We start from the raw sequence: 15,934 nt of genomic DNA, 5'->3' as shown, positions 1-15,934 counted from the left end.
TGTGTGTGTGTGTGTGTGTGTGTGTCCCTGTGAGTCAGCCGCCCCTGCCCCACTCAGCAAATTCTGCCAACAAACGTGCTGTGTTCCCAGCACTGTGCCCAGCCCGGCCCACCCACCCCACAAAAGCCCAAGGTTTGCCACCCCTTCAGGAAGGCGGGGTTAGGAAATGAAAAACAGTGTTCTTGTCCAAGAGAATTTTTTTATTATTATTATTTTCCTCTCTTAATTGGATTCAGTGCTCCTTGCTCCTCAAACACATCCTCTCTGGGTTTGTGCAATCGCAAAGGAGACTGTGCCCGCCGGAGTCCCTGGTCTGCACCGTGGCCAACTGTGTGTGCCCAAAGCTTCTCTCCCCGGCCTGGGTTTGCCTGCTTCAGTCCCTGCCTGTGCCTGCACCTGACCCCTGAGTCTGGCCCCCTGACCTCTGCCCATCCCTGGACATCCTCAGGAGGACCAGGAGGGCCGGGGCCTCTGGAATGCAGAAGTGCCTGAGATGGTTCTGGAAATGCCCTCGTCATTCCTGTTCTGCTAAGGCCACCTGATGCTGTCCTTCCTGCCATCCTACACACGGCCCTGGCTGGGGCATCCGTCACAGAGCCGCAAGGAAGAATTCAGCAGTTGAGCCGAGCTGGAAGCCTGGACTTCTGCCCACGGTCTCCCCGGCCTGTCCAGACGGTCGCTGGCAAAACGCTAGGCTGACGTCACCGTCCAACCCATTGGACTAACACTGTGGGATGCTGCCTCGCCTGCCGGCTTAAAAAACCAAGTGCCCCCTTTCTGCCCCTCCTCAGTCCAGCCCATCCCTAGGGCCTGGCACTCGTGCATCCAACAAGCTGCTTCTTTCGTCTCACGCTGACACCAACACTTAATGTAGTAGGGGTGATGGGTGCTCCAGGGCGACAGACAGGCTCCTGTTGCATAAAAACAAGGTGGTGCTCTAAGTATCTAAGAATATTGGTCCCCTGAAGTGACTCCTGCTGTCTCCCCTTCTCCCAAACCCTCCCTACTCACACCCGGCCCCAGGCTCCAGGCAAGCCTGGGTGGGTCTGGGGACTATTGTTGCCAGGTTGGGGTTCTAGACAAAAATTCTATAACTTGTTTCTTGCTAGAAATCACCAATACAATCCTTAGTTCAGCAGATACAGTTTTCCATATAGTTTATAAACATGAAAAGACATACAGCTTGGTAATGGAGTGGACGCAGGAGAACCTGCGCATTTGTATATATATATGTGGAGACTGTGTGTATATATATATAAGTGGACATAGTTATAAAATCACACCTTCTGTGGGAACCTCATTGCACATGATGACGTTCTAAGTTTCAGCCTCCGATGACCTTTCCTTTGGTAAGTGGTTCTTGGACCCCAGCAGTTGGGCCTGGGTCTGCCAGGGTTGCCTGAGACATCAGGAATGAGAGGCGTTAACTCCCCAGGGAGGGGTTGAAGGTGGCTTATGGTTGGATTTGGGAAGGTTGTTTAAGTGACGTCAGGCAAGAGTCAAGCTGCCACCCTTCCCTCCCCAGTCCCCACTCATGTGCACCAGACTTCTGGTCGACCCAGCCTGGTGGGTGAGCCTTGTTTGTTCTCTGACTCCTGCTTCCTTCAGGAATGGCAGGGGCCCTTCAGACCCCCCCAAAATGATCAGGATTCTGCTCCTGTGGGGGCGGAGGGGACATTGTCCCATCGCTGTGAATGAAGGATGAACTCCGCATACCTTTTCCTGCCTTACTGGAGTGGACGCTGTCCGTGGGTGCTTGGCGGGGGCTGGCTGGGACAGCTGGGTGATGTGCGCCGGTGTCCTCCCGCCTGGGGCTGTACACTTTGGGTTTATAATCCACCGGGCAGGGCGCAGACAGCGGCCAAAGCCTCTACCAGCCTTTTCCTGAAACCCAGCAGATCCTCCGTTTGTAAAAATAAGAAAAGAAGAAATTCTGTTCCTTGGTGGACAGGTGGCAGTGCTGGGTGCTGGCGCAGAGTACTCAGCGGAGAGTGACAGCCAGCCCCAGTATCCAGGCCAGCAGCGAGGCCCCCAGGGAGTTGCCCGAGGAAGCCTGTTGTACCCCGCTTGGGGCCCGTATGGGGGTCCTGCGGGCACACTTGCCCTTCCTCTTGGGCCGTGTTGTGGGCAGCATGTCAAAGCTGAACTTGTGCTGGTAGTCAGGGGCGTAGTCCTGCAGCTCATGGGCCTGCTTTCCGGAGCCCGCCTTGGTGATCTGGTTGCGATTCTTGTAACTAGTGCAGTTCTTGCCTGGCTTCCTGTAGCCCGGCCGGGAGCCAGGCAGATGGCCGTGTGGGTGTCCCTTGTCCCTGGCAGGGCCGTGGGGCGGGTGGTGCTCCTTGCGGGAGGCCCTGTCTGTGGTGGTGAGCGTGTGCGACTTGATCTGGTGCGGGGACGCCGGCCCTGTGCAGTTCCGGAAGTCCTCGGCCTGCAGCAGCTTCAGGTCCTGGCCGTGCCACACCTCGGGGGACATGCAGGGGACGGCGGAGCTGGAGCCACGGAACCTCCGCAGCCATTCCCACAGCGAGCGAGCCCGGCAGCCGCAGTCCCAGGGGTTCCCGTTGAGGCGCAGGAACTCCAAGGCCCCCAGTGGGGCCAGGCAGTCGCCCTGCAGCTCGGAGAGGCTGTTGTTGAAGAGGAAGAGGGTGGTGAGCCGGCGGAGGTCCTGGAAAGCCTTGTGGTGGACCCACTGCAGCTGGTTCTCGTGCAGCAGCAGCCGGTCCAGGTTCACCAGGCCCCGGAAGGTGCCCTGACCCAGGCTCCACAGCCTGTTGCCATGGAGAAACAGGTGGCTGAGGTTGACCAGGTCCACAAAGATGTCGTCCTGGAGGTACTCGATGTGGTTGTCCTGCAGGTAGAGGTACTGCAGGCTGTGCAGGCCTCCAAAGATGCCCGCGGGCAGGGCACTGAGCCCGCACTTATAGAGGTAGAGGGCGTGGAGCTTCACCAGGCCCTGGAAGGTCTCCGGCGCCAGCGTCCGCAGCTGCCGGTTGTCGCCAAGGTCCAGCTCCTCCAGGTGCACGAACCCCTCGAAGGTGTTGGGGTCGATGAAGGTGATGTTGTTGGAGTAGATCCACAGGGTGACCATGGCAGGGCTGAAGTGGCCCTGCTGGAGAACGGTGATGCGGTTGTTCTGCAGGAAGATGCGCTCGCTGTTCTCCGGGATGCCCTCGGGGATGGCGGCAAAGTTGTGCGCCTGACAGCTGACTGTCATGGGCGCTGGGTAGCACACGCAGTCCCGCGGGCAGCCGCCACCCAGGGGCAGCTCCCCGGCCAGCAGCAGCAGCAGCAGCTCCACACAGGACCCTGGTGGGGAGACAGAAAGCACAGCCATGTCAAGAGCGATCCGGGGGAGATGGAGTGGTGCAGCGTGAGAATGGCCTGTGCCCCTCCTGGGCACCCCACTTCTACAGGGGATTGATTATATCCCCAGCCTGGGCTGGGAGGGGAGGTTTGGGATGATGGCCCTGGTCACCCTGCAACCCTCCCCAGCCCCACCCACAGCTGCTTGGCCCCCTCTGGCCTTGTTGGCTGAGACGGGGTCACAACTCATGGCTCAGTCAGCTTCCGGCTCTTCTCCCAGCTCTGCCACTAACTTGCCAATGTCTGCATTAAAAAATAATGGTGCAGAGTCTTGTTCTAACAAAGTAAACACATCGAGTCCTGAGTCGTCTTCTTATTTAAATTATTCCCAATCACAAGCAATGCATGCATGACACCGAAAGTCACCTAGAGAAAGGTCTCATTTATAGTGTCCTCCAAGTCCTCGAATAAGCGGCAGCCCTTCATGCCTCAGTTTCCCCGTTTCTAAAACACTGATGATAATAGATCTCCCTCAGAGAGCTGAGAGGATTTAATGAGAGGATGGGAGGAGCAGGGCACCAGCAGGGCTGACCGTGAAGCTGCCAGGCGGAGGCTGCCCCCATATTCCAGACCACCCTGGGCTCCCACCCCTCTCCGTCTCGCTCATGCTCCCAGGCTGAGGCGGCAAACCAGGCCGTGTCTTGCGACTGTCCAGAGCACTTCCTCTGCAGCTTCCCTCTAATTGGGCATTAATTAGGTATTCGTTAATGGATCCTTAAAATAATTTATTTTCGGATGTGTCCAGCCTGTGGTCAGATAATAGCCCCGCGCTCATTATCGGAGCAGCCTCATTATGGACGACCGTCATTACCTGCCTTTTTCCAGGGTCGCAGCTGCCCCAGGGGGCCTGGCAGGCGCGCCAGTGGGGGACGCGGGTGGGGTCTCCGGGCCCCAAGACCCCCCAGCCTGCAGGCCCAGGCAGACTCCTCGCCATGCCCGGCTTGGCATCCTGCCCTTTCCCTTCTGGCCTTGCCAGCTGGGCCTCTGGGGTCACCCTGTGTACCTGGGGCAAGCCACCTGACTTTTCCTGCTGTCAGCTGTGCAGAACCAAACCCGCCCCACCACGCTCAGGCCAGCCCCACTCTTGGCCACGTCCCACCCGGCCAGCCAGGCATCCTTGCTGCTACGGCCACCCCTTGGCAGAAACGGTGCCGTAAATAAATGACAGCTCCCAGCTGTTGGGAGTTATGGGCTCCCGGAGAGAAGCAGCTGCTGCCCGTCCCCCTGCAATCACCCAGCTTCAACCAAACATTCCCAACACATAAAAATCATCGCATATAATTTTGCTTTTGCATAATTGGGTACAGTCGCGATTTCGCAGCATTATGACCTTGGTGGTGCTGGTGGTGGCAAGGAGGCAGCGAGGCCCCTTTCTGGGCCAGGCCCGGCTCTGGGAGGCTTCTGCAGGCCAGTCCCCAGGCGGGGGCATCCCTTGGCCTTGGCTTCCCCCTCCATAGCCTGCCTAGGAGCCCATCACTATGTTGGCTCTCACTGCAGGGAGGCTCAGCCTGGCCTTCAGACCCCTACAGGGGGTGGCAGGAGTGTGAAGGGGTAAGGGCTTGGTCTCCAGACCCCAACTGGCTCTCCGGGGACCTGTGCACTGTCTCCAGCCCACACTGGCTGCACCTTCCACAGGGCCTGATTCTGTTTCAGCTTGTGCTCCTCACTCCTGCCCAGGCTGCTCCCTTCCAGGGAGGCCACACCTGAGGGACCCCTCCCCAGGAGGTGGCCCCCACCCTGCCACTCTGAGGGGGTCCCAGGCCTCCCACCCAGCTCAAGGGTGGTCGGCGCCCACTGAGCTGTCCCACAACCCGGGCTGAACGGGACAGGGCCACAGCCACTCAACCTGCACTCACAGGACACACAGTGGGCCATCTGGGTGCCACCCCAGACGTCCCTCAAAGACAGAGGCACGTCTTTCCCTAAAGTCTGGCAGGAGAGAGACACTCACTGTGGGGGCGGGGCTGAGCAAACACCTCTGACATTTGTACAGCTTATTGGAGTTTGCAAAGTGCTTTTCCCAGGGCTCCACTGATCCTCAGAAACACCCTAGGCGGTGGGTGTTGGGGGAGAGGGCCCCCGCCTGCCACTTTGGCTCACCCCATAAGGGACTAGCCACCCACAGACAGAAAACAGGTGCCTCCAGGGAATTTGGGGCACAGGGGAAGAAGCCAAGCACATTCCAGGATTAGGTAAAAAAGCCAAACGTTCCCAAAAGCTGGGTGCGGGCTTAGCAGTTGGGCAATGACTCCAGCGAACGTCTGGCACCAGCCCCTGTTACCGCAAGGACAAGCATGCTACTATTTCAGGGTCTGGGGGTAGGGATGGGGCGAGGAGACCACCGGGAGTGGTATGGAGCAGTCACTTCCTCCAAAGGCCCCAGGGCGATGGAGGGCCCTGTGGGAAGGGAGGCTGGTGGGGTCTGAGCCCCAGGGAATCTGCCTTCCACCCTTCAGTGCTGTCCAGATGCTGGAGGACCCAGGCCAGAGGAGCTGCCCTTCCGGACACTTGCGCCTGCTCCCACTGGGTGAGGGGATGGGGTCTGGGCTGAGCCTGCGTCTCCACCTGGGGAGCTCCGAACCCGCCTCCCAGACAGCCCCGCCCCCTCTGGCACCCCACCCCCCACCCCCACCCGAGCCAGCGGGTGCCAGCCCCTGCCTGCGCCCTGCTGGGCTTCTTCCCGGGAAGACTGGCACCGCATCTCTGCGGCAGCTCCCGTGCCCCGCCGCACTGCCCACCCCTGGAAGCCCCGGCCCGCTGATTGCCTGATTAATGCACAAGCAACATGGCAGGTGCTTTTGCTGTGCATTTTAAAATCGCAAATTAGCAGGGATCCAAATCTCCACGCTGGGGCCTGCCACACCTGCCCACCAGCCTCTCCGGCCCCCTCCAGGGTAGGGCTGGGTCCCTCCGACTAAGGGAACTGAAAAAGAAACAAGTCCAGGCCTCCCCTCGAGCCTTCCCCGGGGCTCCCACCAAACCTCCGGGCCTCCCACACGTCTGAGCTCCCTGTGTCTCTGCAGCCTCATTCACTCCTTCTCCATCCGGCACACACCGCCTGAGTCCGGGTGCGCCTGAGGTGCTGGAGCAGGGGAGGGGGCCTGGAACGGGCCAGGTGGAGCTCTCCTGGGCTCACGAGCAGGCTGGGCAGCTCATAGTACCAGGCAGGCAGGCCAGGGGCTGGGGCGGGGCCGGAGTAGGTGCACAGGTGGGGTGAGTGCGTGGGAAGCTCAGGGCCCTGCCCCGGGCTGCCTCCTCCAAGAAGCCCTCTGCACCCTGCCCACACGGTTCTGCCACCGTGTGAACCTCCTGGAGTGTTCCATCTGCAAAACGGGACAAGAAGCATCCCTGCCCCTTGGGGTTGACTCGCCTATTCAACAGATGATATGCTCAGCAGTTAGCACAGTGTCGGGCACAAAGGACGCTCAGGAAAGGAAAGGTGATGGTGTTTTCTGTCCTCCTTCCCGCCAACCCTCCCACCCCCACAAGAACGAGTGTCCCGAGCGTGGGCAGGCACCTCACCCAGGCCACCCAGAGCCTCCAGATGTGCTTATTAACACTCCGGTGGGGTCTGGACCTGGCAGGATGAGTGGAGAGGGCGTGCCAGGCAGAGCACACAGCATGTGCAAAGGCACTGAGATAGGAAGGCAGGTGGTGTGCCCCCTCTCACCCTGGCCCCTCTCTCTGGCTCTAAGGAGCCAAAGCTTCCAAGGAGGCTGCAGGTTCAGCTCAACTGGGCTGGGGGAACCCAGGGCCAGGGTGGCTGGAGAGCTTCGCACTGGGTCCAGCACTGACGGGGCCCCTGAGCCAATCCTGAAAAGGCAAGGGAACTAACCAAGGAGGACCCAGTACTAACTGTGCACCAAGTTCTTTACACCCAAGTCTCACAACAACCCCGTGGCAGCAGCATCCTTTCAAAGAGGGTGAAACTGAGGCCCACCGGGGTGAAGCAGTGGGCCAAGGTCAGGCAGCTGGTTTGCAGGGCAGTGGAAGCAGGCCTCACCCAAATGACTCCAAATCCAGGGCTCTGCTCTCAGCTGAAGGCTGGTCTGCTCTCCCAAGTGCCAAGTCTTGGGCCACTGGCCCTGATCCAAGTCTGGCACCTGCCACCTCCAAAGTGCCACCTCTTCCTGCACCTGCCCAGGGATGGCCCAAGGGCCTGGCATCCCCGAGGGCCCCCGGGCAGGCCTGTGGGGCTATCTGAGGCTGGGTAACAGATCAGCTACGTGGCTATTCCTGGCTCTGCAGCCCGCCCTCCCTGCACAGCTCCCCACCCCCTACCCCACCTCCGCTGGCCCCCAGGTTTTGCCAGATGCTTCTCTGTAAGCCAATCGATGCTAACTGCATGGCTCTGCTGGGGAAATGCTCTATTCTGGTCGGATAACGGCCTCAGGCCAGGCCGGCTGGCTCACAGGGCTGCTGGCGCCTCAAGCCTCTTGGCACTGTCCCTCAGTGCTGCGCCCAAGCACAGACACTTCTGGGTGAGCACCCCTCCCCCAACCCCAGTCTGGCCCAGCCCTGGAGGCAGGGCAGCTGGCCAGGGCAGAAGCCAGTGGGGTGAGCCGGGCTTCCCTCCACAGCCCCCACGTCCAGGCCTTTCGGGTGCGAGGCAGGGTGGCCGGCAGCCTCCCGGTCCCGTGGTACAGCCCAGGGCAGGGGTAAGAGCACAGGCTTGAGGTTCAAATCACAGCCCCCCAACCTGAAGAGCATGTCACCTCATTTGCGTGAGCCTCACTTTCCTCACCTATAAAATGGGGACAATCATTTAAAACTCCAGCCTGGCCTTCTCTGCCGGCAAATGCGGGTACAATGCTGGTTCTCATCTATCTCCTGCACATCCCCATCTATTTGCCAAATGTAATGCATCTAGAGCTGAGCTTCTGCTCTTTCCCCCGCAAGCCTCCTCCACTCACATCTTCTCAGGCAAAGGCATCTCCTTCATTTGGCTGCTCAGACCAAGAACCTTACATCCTAGGGACTCCCCCCCCTCTCTCACACCCCACACCCCATCGGTCAGAAGTCCTGACGGCTCATCCTTCAGAGCTCATGGGAACCTACCCACTTCTCCCCGCCACCATCCTCTCTCACCAGGACTATTGCAGTAGCCTCCTAAGTGGGCTCACTGCCCCCACAAAAGTGACAGACCTGGGCCCAGTGGAGCCTACCTGTGTGCACGTGTCACCTGTTCAGTGAGGATGTGTGAGGTGTGTGTACCTGTGGTGTGTGTGTGCACATCTGTGTATGTGAATATGTACTGCATATGCCCGTGTGTATCTGTGTGTGTCTACATGTGTGCAGATGGCTGTGCTGCACATCTGAATGCATGTGTGTGCACATGCACAACAGGCAGATTTGTGTCTGGAGACCATGCCTGGGGCTGGCAGCCCTGGCGCCTCTCATCCTGTAGCATCACCCCCCTGCCAACTTGGTTCCAGGGATTGGGTAGGGACCCTCTTGGGAGACACACACTTGCCCAGCTTGTGATGTCGCTGTCTTATCTCAGTGCTCGCTCTGGCCTAGCAGTTGGCTCCTGCTCCCCTCTCGATGCACTGAATAATGTGTCCACTCCGGGCCCCTGCAGCGTGCTGGGACGGCTCTCAGCTGAGCAGTGGGCAGCCCCTCAGTGGAATAACCTTTCATCTGTCACGCTCATCCTGGAGCAGGCCTGGATGGGAAGGTCATGCTAATTGGGCTGGAGCATTCTCAGGGGTCTGGTGGGAGCAACCCTGGCTGCCCTGGCCTCTGCCTGTCTGGGTCCACCACCTCCTCCCCACGGGGTCCCTGTGGGGTGGGGACATTGGCTGCTCTGCTGTGGGTACAGCCTGGGCCTGGGATCTGCCCCAGTGGGGGCCTATCTCAGCTGGGCAACCTCGGGAGACACACTATAAACCACCCCTGGTCTCTCCGTCTGGAAACTGGGAGCCTGAGCATCTGAGACTGTGGCGCCAAAGAAGGTGCTCCCTAAGTGGTGAGAATGACAGCACTGCCATTATTATCCAGGGGGGCTCCTCCCCCACCCCTAGGGGGCCTGGCTTGCAGCCCACCCAACCCTTGATACTTTCATTCTGGCTCCCAGACCCCAGATCCTGCGGAGTTCAGTCTTAACCCCCCAGGGCTCAGGTTCCCTGCTGCTCCCCCTTCTTCCAGGGGCACAATAGGCTGGGGGGGCCTTGCTCTCTCTTCCAGTCCATCGGTCCCCACCTGGAGCCCCAGCCTCTGCAGGAAGCCCGCAGCCCCCATGGTCTCCACTTTCACCTCCCACAGCCCTTGGAGCTCCTAAAATGTGTCCTCATGTTTCTCAGATTTGCTCCTCGGTTTGGGGGTCTCAGAATGTGGACCGTGGCAGCCAGACTCCAGGGCTTCGGGCTTTGGAGAGCCGGCCCTTCCTGGGAGGCTGCGGAGAAGGCTCTGGGCTCTGCCCTCTGCCCCCTCCCTCGGCGCCCTGTGGAGCCAACTTCCCCTTCCCCAAAGCCACAGGAGCCTGTGGACCCACAGCCCCCAGACAGGCCTGCCGAGACCTCAGCAGTGCCTCTAGTGTGTTTACTGGGGCAGGGGAACCTCCGTGGAGGTGGGACAGGCCCCAGCGGCAAATGTCTGTTGAGATGCTGCCTGGGGGTCCCGTGAGGGGGTGTGAGGAGCCTGCTGAGGAGAGGGAGTGGGGTGGGGACCTAACAGAACTGGGGGCTCCTGGCATTGGGGAGGGCTGGGGTGTCACGGGTGGAACGTGGGAGATGGGACCCGGCCTTTGAGAAGTAGGCGTAGAACTCTCAGCAAGAGTCCTTGTTCCTAGTCCCGGGACAGCCACCCCTTCCTGGCCATTCCAGGCTCCCAGCTGGGGCTCTGAGCACAGCTGGAATCATCCTATGGGTCACCCTATCTAGAATCTGTCCCCGCCCCTCCTTCATTCACGTGAGAAATCAAGCTCTGGGCTTGGTGTTGCAACAGTAAGACTGACACAGATCCTTCCCTCGGGCCTATGTTCTCAGGCAGACACTGAAATAAAGAATCAGGCAAGCCAAAATGGGCATTTTGTGGTAAGCACTGAGAACACAAAGAGGGGGTAAGGTAGGGACTCATGAAGACACACTGACTCGAGCTTGGGAGCTCACAGAGGGCCTCTGTGCCAGTTTGGATATATTATGTCCCCAGAACACCACGTTCTTTGATGCAGTCTTGTGGAAGCAGATGTATTAGTGTTGATTAGGTTGGAATCCTTAGATTAGGTTGTTTCCATGGAGATGTGACCCACCCAACTGTGGGTAATACCCTTGATTAGATTATTTCCAGGGAGGTGTGGCCCCGCCCATTCAGCCTGGATCTTGATTAGTTTACGAGAGCCCTATAAAAGCTCAGACTGAAGGAGCTCAGTGCTGCTGCAGCCAAGAGAGACATTTTGAAGATGGCCATTCGAAGTAGACTTTTGTTACTCAGAGTTTGCCTGGGAGAAACTAAGAGAATACCCCCAGATGCCTAGAGAGAAACATCCTAGGAGAAAGCCATTTTGAAATGCAACCTGGGAGCAAAGGAAGAAGATGCCAGCCATGTGCCTTCCCAGACAACAGAGGTGTTCCAGACGCCATCGGTGTTCTTCAGCGAAGGTGCCCTATTGTTGATGCCTTAGCTTACAGACTTTTGTGGCCTTAAGACTGTAAATGTGTAATCAAATAAACCCCCTTTATAGAAGCCAATCCATGGCGATGAAAGAAGATGGTGGCAAAGAGAAGAGTGGAAGTTAGTTAGTCCCCCCAGAGCAACTAATAAACAACCAGGAACAACTAGCAAATGACATGGAATAGTTGCTGGGGGACAACCACGACTGTCCACACATTGTGCACCAACCTGGATTGGGAGGAATGCCTGAGATCGCAGTGTGGAATCTGAGTAGAAACTACATACCCGAGCCGGGAGCCCTCTCCCCAGTGGCAGCCCAAACTGCAAAGCCTTGCTGTGATAGAGAGCAGCACTCTCTGAACAAGCGAACATAGCTCAGTCCAGCTCCAACTGGGGTTTTAATTAACAAATGTGGACAGCTCAATGCAAGCTGCAAATCCCCAAAAAGCAGACAGAGGCTTTTAGTGACAACTGACCTTGAAGAGCCAGGGGACTTCTCTTTCCTGGAAGGGGGAGCCCAGAGACTGGGTGCTATCTCTGGCTGACGGGTGAAACTGGGGGCTGTGGACTGACCCTGAAAGGGGCTTTCTGTCCCTTTTTCTCTCTCTCAACCTGAGCAGCTCAGTGGAGAAAGCCTCAGCCATTTTCAGTTCCCAGTGCTCAAACCCAGACAAGGGTAGAGATAGCCATGTCAGAGAGACAAAGAACCTTTTTAAATGCAAATGAAAACTCCCTGGGGGGGCATATCTTCCCTAGGAGGAAAGAGGTGGTGCCCAGCTCTACTACCAGCTTTCCATCAGAACCAAACCCCAGGGCCTAGGGGAAAACAATCAAACCAGAAACAACTCAAACTGAAAATTAAAGGGGCCACACTTCCTCACACCAGTTGGGAGCAACAGGCTGACAGGTACCACCTGCTGGGCAGGTTAGGAAAAGCACAGTGACTTGAGGCATCACAGGGTGTGTCAGTCTTCTAAGACACACCCTCACGGAAACCTGGTGCTGAGTATATCCTCCTTCTGGGACCTGAGCCAGTTCTGATCTGGGAAAACCTGATTAGGGTAACCAAGGAAACCAGATAGCTAGACAACAGAAAACTACAACCTACATTAAGAAAAACAAAGGTATGGCCCAGTCAAAGGAACAACTTACACTTCAACTAAGATACAGGAATTGAAACAATTAATGCTAGATCAATTCAAAAACCTTAGGGAAGATATAGCAAAAGAGATGAAGTGTGTAATGAAAACACGGAGCGTACATAAGGTAGAAATCGAAAGTTTGAAAAAACAACTGGCAGAATCTAGGGAAATGAAAGGCACAACTCAAGACGAAAGACACAATGGAGACATACAACAGCAGATCTCAAGAGGCAGAAGAAAACACTCAGGAACTGGAGAACAAGACACCTGAAATTCTACACACAAAAGAACATATAGGAAAAAGAATGAAAAAATATGAGCAATGGCTCAGGGAATTGAATGACAACATGAGATGCTTGAATGTATGTGTCATGGGTGTCCCAGAAGGAGAAGAGAAGGGAAAGGGGGAAGAAGCAATAATAGAGGAAATAATCAATGAAAATTTCCCATCTCTTATGAAAGACATAAAATTACAGATCCAAGAAGTGCAGAATACCCCAAACAGAATAGATCTGAATAGACTTACGCCAAGACACTTAATAATCAGATTATCAAATGTCAAAGACAAAGAGAGAATCCTGCAAGCAGCAAGAGAAAAGTGATCCATCACATAAAAGGGAAGCTTGATAAGACTATGTGCAGATTTCTCAGCAGAAACCACGGAGGCAAGAAGGAAGCGGTATGATATATTTAAGATACTGAAAGAGAAAAACTGCCAACCAAGAATCCTATAACTGGCAAAACTGTCCTTCAAATATGACAGAGTTTAAAATATTCTCTAACAAACAGACAATGACAGAGTTTGTGAACAAGATACCTGCTCTACAGGAAATACTAAAGGGAGCACTATAGATAGACAGGAAAAGACAGGAATGAGAGGTTTGGAACACAATTTTGGGTGATGGTAGCACAGCAATGTAAGTACACTGAACAGGGATGACTGTGAGTATGGTTGAAAGAGGAAGGTTAGGAGTATGTGGGACACCAGAAGGAAAGAGGAAAGATAAAGACTGGGACTGTGTAACTCAGTGAAACCCAGAGTGCTCAACAATTGTGATAAAATGTACAAATTTTTTTTCATTAGGGAGACCAAAGGAATGTCAACCTTTCAAGGTATTAAAAATAGGGAGGTATTGGGGGAAAAATATAATCAATGCAAAACTAGAGACTATAATTAACAGAAACATTATATTGTGCTTCCTCTAATGTAACAAAGGCAATATACCAAAGCTAAATGCCTATAAGAGGGACATGAGGGAGGGGTAATGGGATTTTTGGCATTGGTAATGTTGTCTGACTCTTTATTCTATTTTAGTTTAATGCTATCTTTCCTTTTGTTGCTTCCCAGTTGTCATGGGTTTTTTTTTTTTTCTCTTTCTTTTTCTTTTGTCTCTCTACCTTCTTTGACTCTTCCTCCTGCTTTTTGGAAGAAATGGAGATGTCCTTATATAGATAGTGGTGATGGTGGTGAATACATAAATATGTGACTATGCAGGGAGCCATCAATTGTTTACTTAGGAAGGAATGTATGGTGTGTGGACAAAACTATCTTAAAAAAATGGGGTGATGAAGAAATCTTGAGGGCACTATATTGAGTGAAATAAGTAAGACACATAAGGACAAATATTGTATGGTCTCACTGATATGAGCTAATTATAATATGTAAACTCATAGACACAAAATATAAGTTACCAGGATATAGAACGAGGCTAAAGAATGGGGAGTGGTTGCTTATTATGAGCAGAGTGTTCAACTAGGTTGAACTTAAATGTTTAGAAATGGACAGAGATGACAGTAGAATGTTGTGAGAATAACTAACAGTGCTGAATGGTGTGTGAAGGTGGTGGAAAGGGGAAGCTCAGAGTCACGTACGTCACCAGAAGAAAGTTGGAGGTTAAAAGATGGGAATGTATAAAACAGTGAACCTTGTGGTGAGCAATGTCTGTGATTAACTGTACAAATATTAGAAATCTCTTTCATGAACCAGAACAAATATATGATACCATAACTAGAAGTTAATAATAGAGGGGCATATAGGGAAAAAAGTATATACCTATTGTAAACTATATACGGATGGAGGCACAGCTGTATGATGGTACCGGCGGCAACTGATTGTGCAAAGGCCCTGGAACAGGACCCAGCTTGGCGCCGATGAGGGGAGAAGGGCAGGAGGTGAGGTCAGAAGAGCCTGAGGCTGGAGCCACATGATCGGGTTTGGGGGCTGCTAGTGGAGGGTGGGTTAAGGAGGTGTAAGAGGGGAGGCAGGGAGGCAGGGGACCACAGGAGCCACCAAGGAGAGATGCTGGGGGCCCGGGAAGGATGTAGAACTGACAGGACAAACAGGCCAGATGTGAGGAAGAGAGGAAGGGAGGGCTTGGGGTGGCTTCCAGGCCCTGGTCTGGGTAAGAGGGAGGATGAGGGCACTGTGGTGATCCTGGAGAAGGCTGGGGACACAGGCTCAGTGTAGCATGTAAAGTCTGAGAAGCCTTCCAGAGAGGTTTAGTTGGCAGGTGGATGTACAAAACTGGAGCCCAGAGGTGAGAAGTACGCTCGAGAATCATCAGCATAGAGGTGGTATTTAAATCCTTGGGAATAGATACAGTCAGCTTTGAGAATTGAGAAGGAAGTATAGGATTAAGTCCTAAGGCAACACAATTTTGAAGGAGGGTAAAGGAGAAGGCACCAGCAAAGCAAAAGGAAGAGCCAATGAATTAAGAGGAAAACCAGGAAAGTGCAATGTTCCAGAAGGCAAGAGGGCAACTAAGGAATCGGGTGTGATGAGGACTGTTGGGATCGGATGTTGTCTCCATAAGACACATCAAGTCCTAAACCCTGCTCCCGAGGGTGTGGAATCATCTGTAAATGGCATTTTCGAAGAGCCTCTTAAGATGAGGTCAAAGTGAATCAGGGTGGCCCTTAATCCAATATGACTGTAGTCCTCATAAGCAGAGAAAATTAGGGCACAGTGGTGAAAGCCAGAGGAGGAGAGAGAAGGAAACAGACCCACGTGTGACCGAGGCAGAGACTGAGCCACCACCAGAACACAGAGAAGCCAGGTCGTCATCACCTGGATTTGCCCTTCTGGCTTCCAGAACTGTGAGATGATAAATTCCTATGGCTGAAGGCAACCAGTCCACAGCCCTGGAAAACTGAGACGAGGGCCGCTGAGAGTTTATATGACAACAGAGAAGTTTCCATTCGATCTTGCAACATGGAGGGAATCGGTGACCCTGGAAAGGTTATTTCTAGCAGAAAGGTGAGGGTAGAAGACATACTGGAGCGGGGTGGAGAAAATGGGAGGCGAGGAAGAGGAGGAAGCACTGCATCGGTCAGGAGAGGCTAGTGTACGCCGAGATAACAAATGACCCCAGAAGCTCAATGGTTCACAACAGCAAAGGCTTGTTTCTCACCCATGGCACGTGTCCATGTGGGACAGCTGAGAAGACCCAGGTCAAGAGAGCATCCTCTACCTAAAACCCTGCTGGACTTGTGCCGAGGGAAAAGGGGACATGGCTCTCAGCACTTAAAAAACAATTTTTATTGTGGTAACATATTTACAACAACAAAATTTCCCATTTAACCACTTGTATGTGTACAATTCAGTGGTTTGAATTACATTCACGATGTTGTGCCACCATCACTACTATCCATTACCAAAACGGTTTCAACACCCTGCACAGAACACGGTACCCATTAAGCAATAACTCACCATCCTCCCCACATCGGCCCTGGTAACCTCTAATTCCCAACTCTATGAATTTGCTTATTCTAGGGATTTCATATAAATGAAATCATACAATACGTGTCCTTATGTGTCT

At 54.5% G+C, this 15,934-nt stretch overlaps 1 protein-coding gene across 1 annotated transcript in view; it reads right to left on the bottom strand.

Annotated features, from left to right (window-relative positions):
• Window positions 1-220: 220 nt before the first annotated feature.
• RTN4RL1 (reticulon 4 receptor like 1) overlaps window positions 221-15,934 on the bottom strand; it is a 72,381-nt gene continuing 56,667 nt past the window's right edge. Inside the window, exon 2 of the mRNA XM_037809118.1 lies at window positions 221-3,306. Coding sequence (XP_037665046.1) covers window positions 1,982-3,306 — 1,325 coding nt within the window. The 3' untranslated portion in view covers window positions 221-1,981. The remainder of the gene's footprint in view (window positions 3,307-15,934) is intronic.

The sequence above is a fragment of the Choloepus didactylus genome, chromosome 18 (genome assembly GCF_015220235.1).
Source record: "Choloepus didactylus isolate mChoDid1 chromosome 18, mChoDid1.pri, whole genome shotgun sequence".
Classification (NCBI taxonomy): domain Eukaryota; kingdom Metazoa; phylum Chordata; class Mammalia; order Pilosa; family Megalonychidae; genus Choloepus; species Choloepus didactylus.
This window is presented reverse-complemented; position numbering and strand designations above follow the sequence as displayed.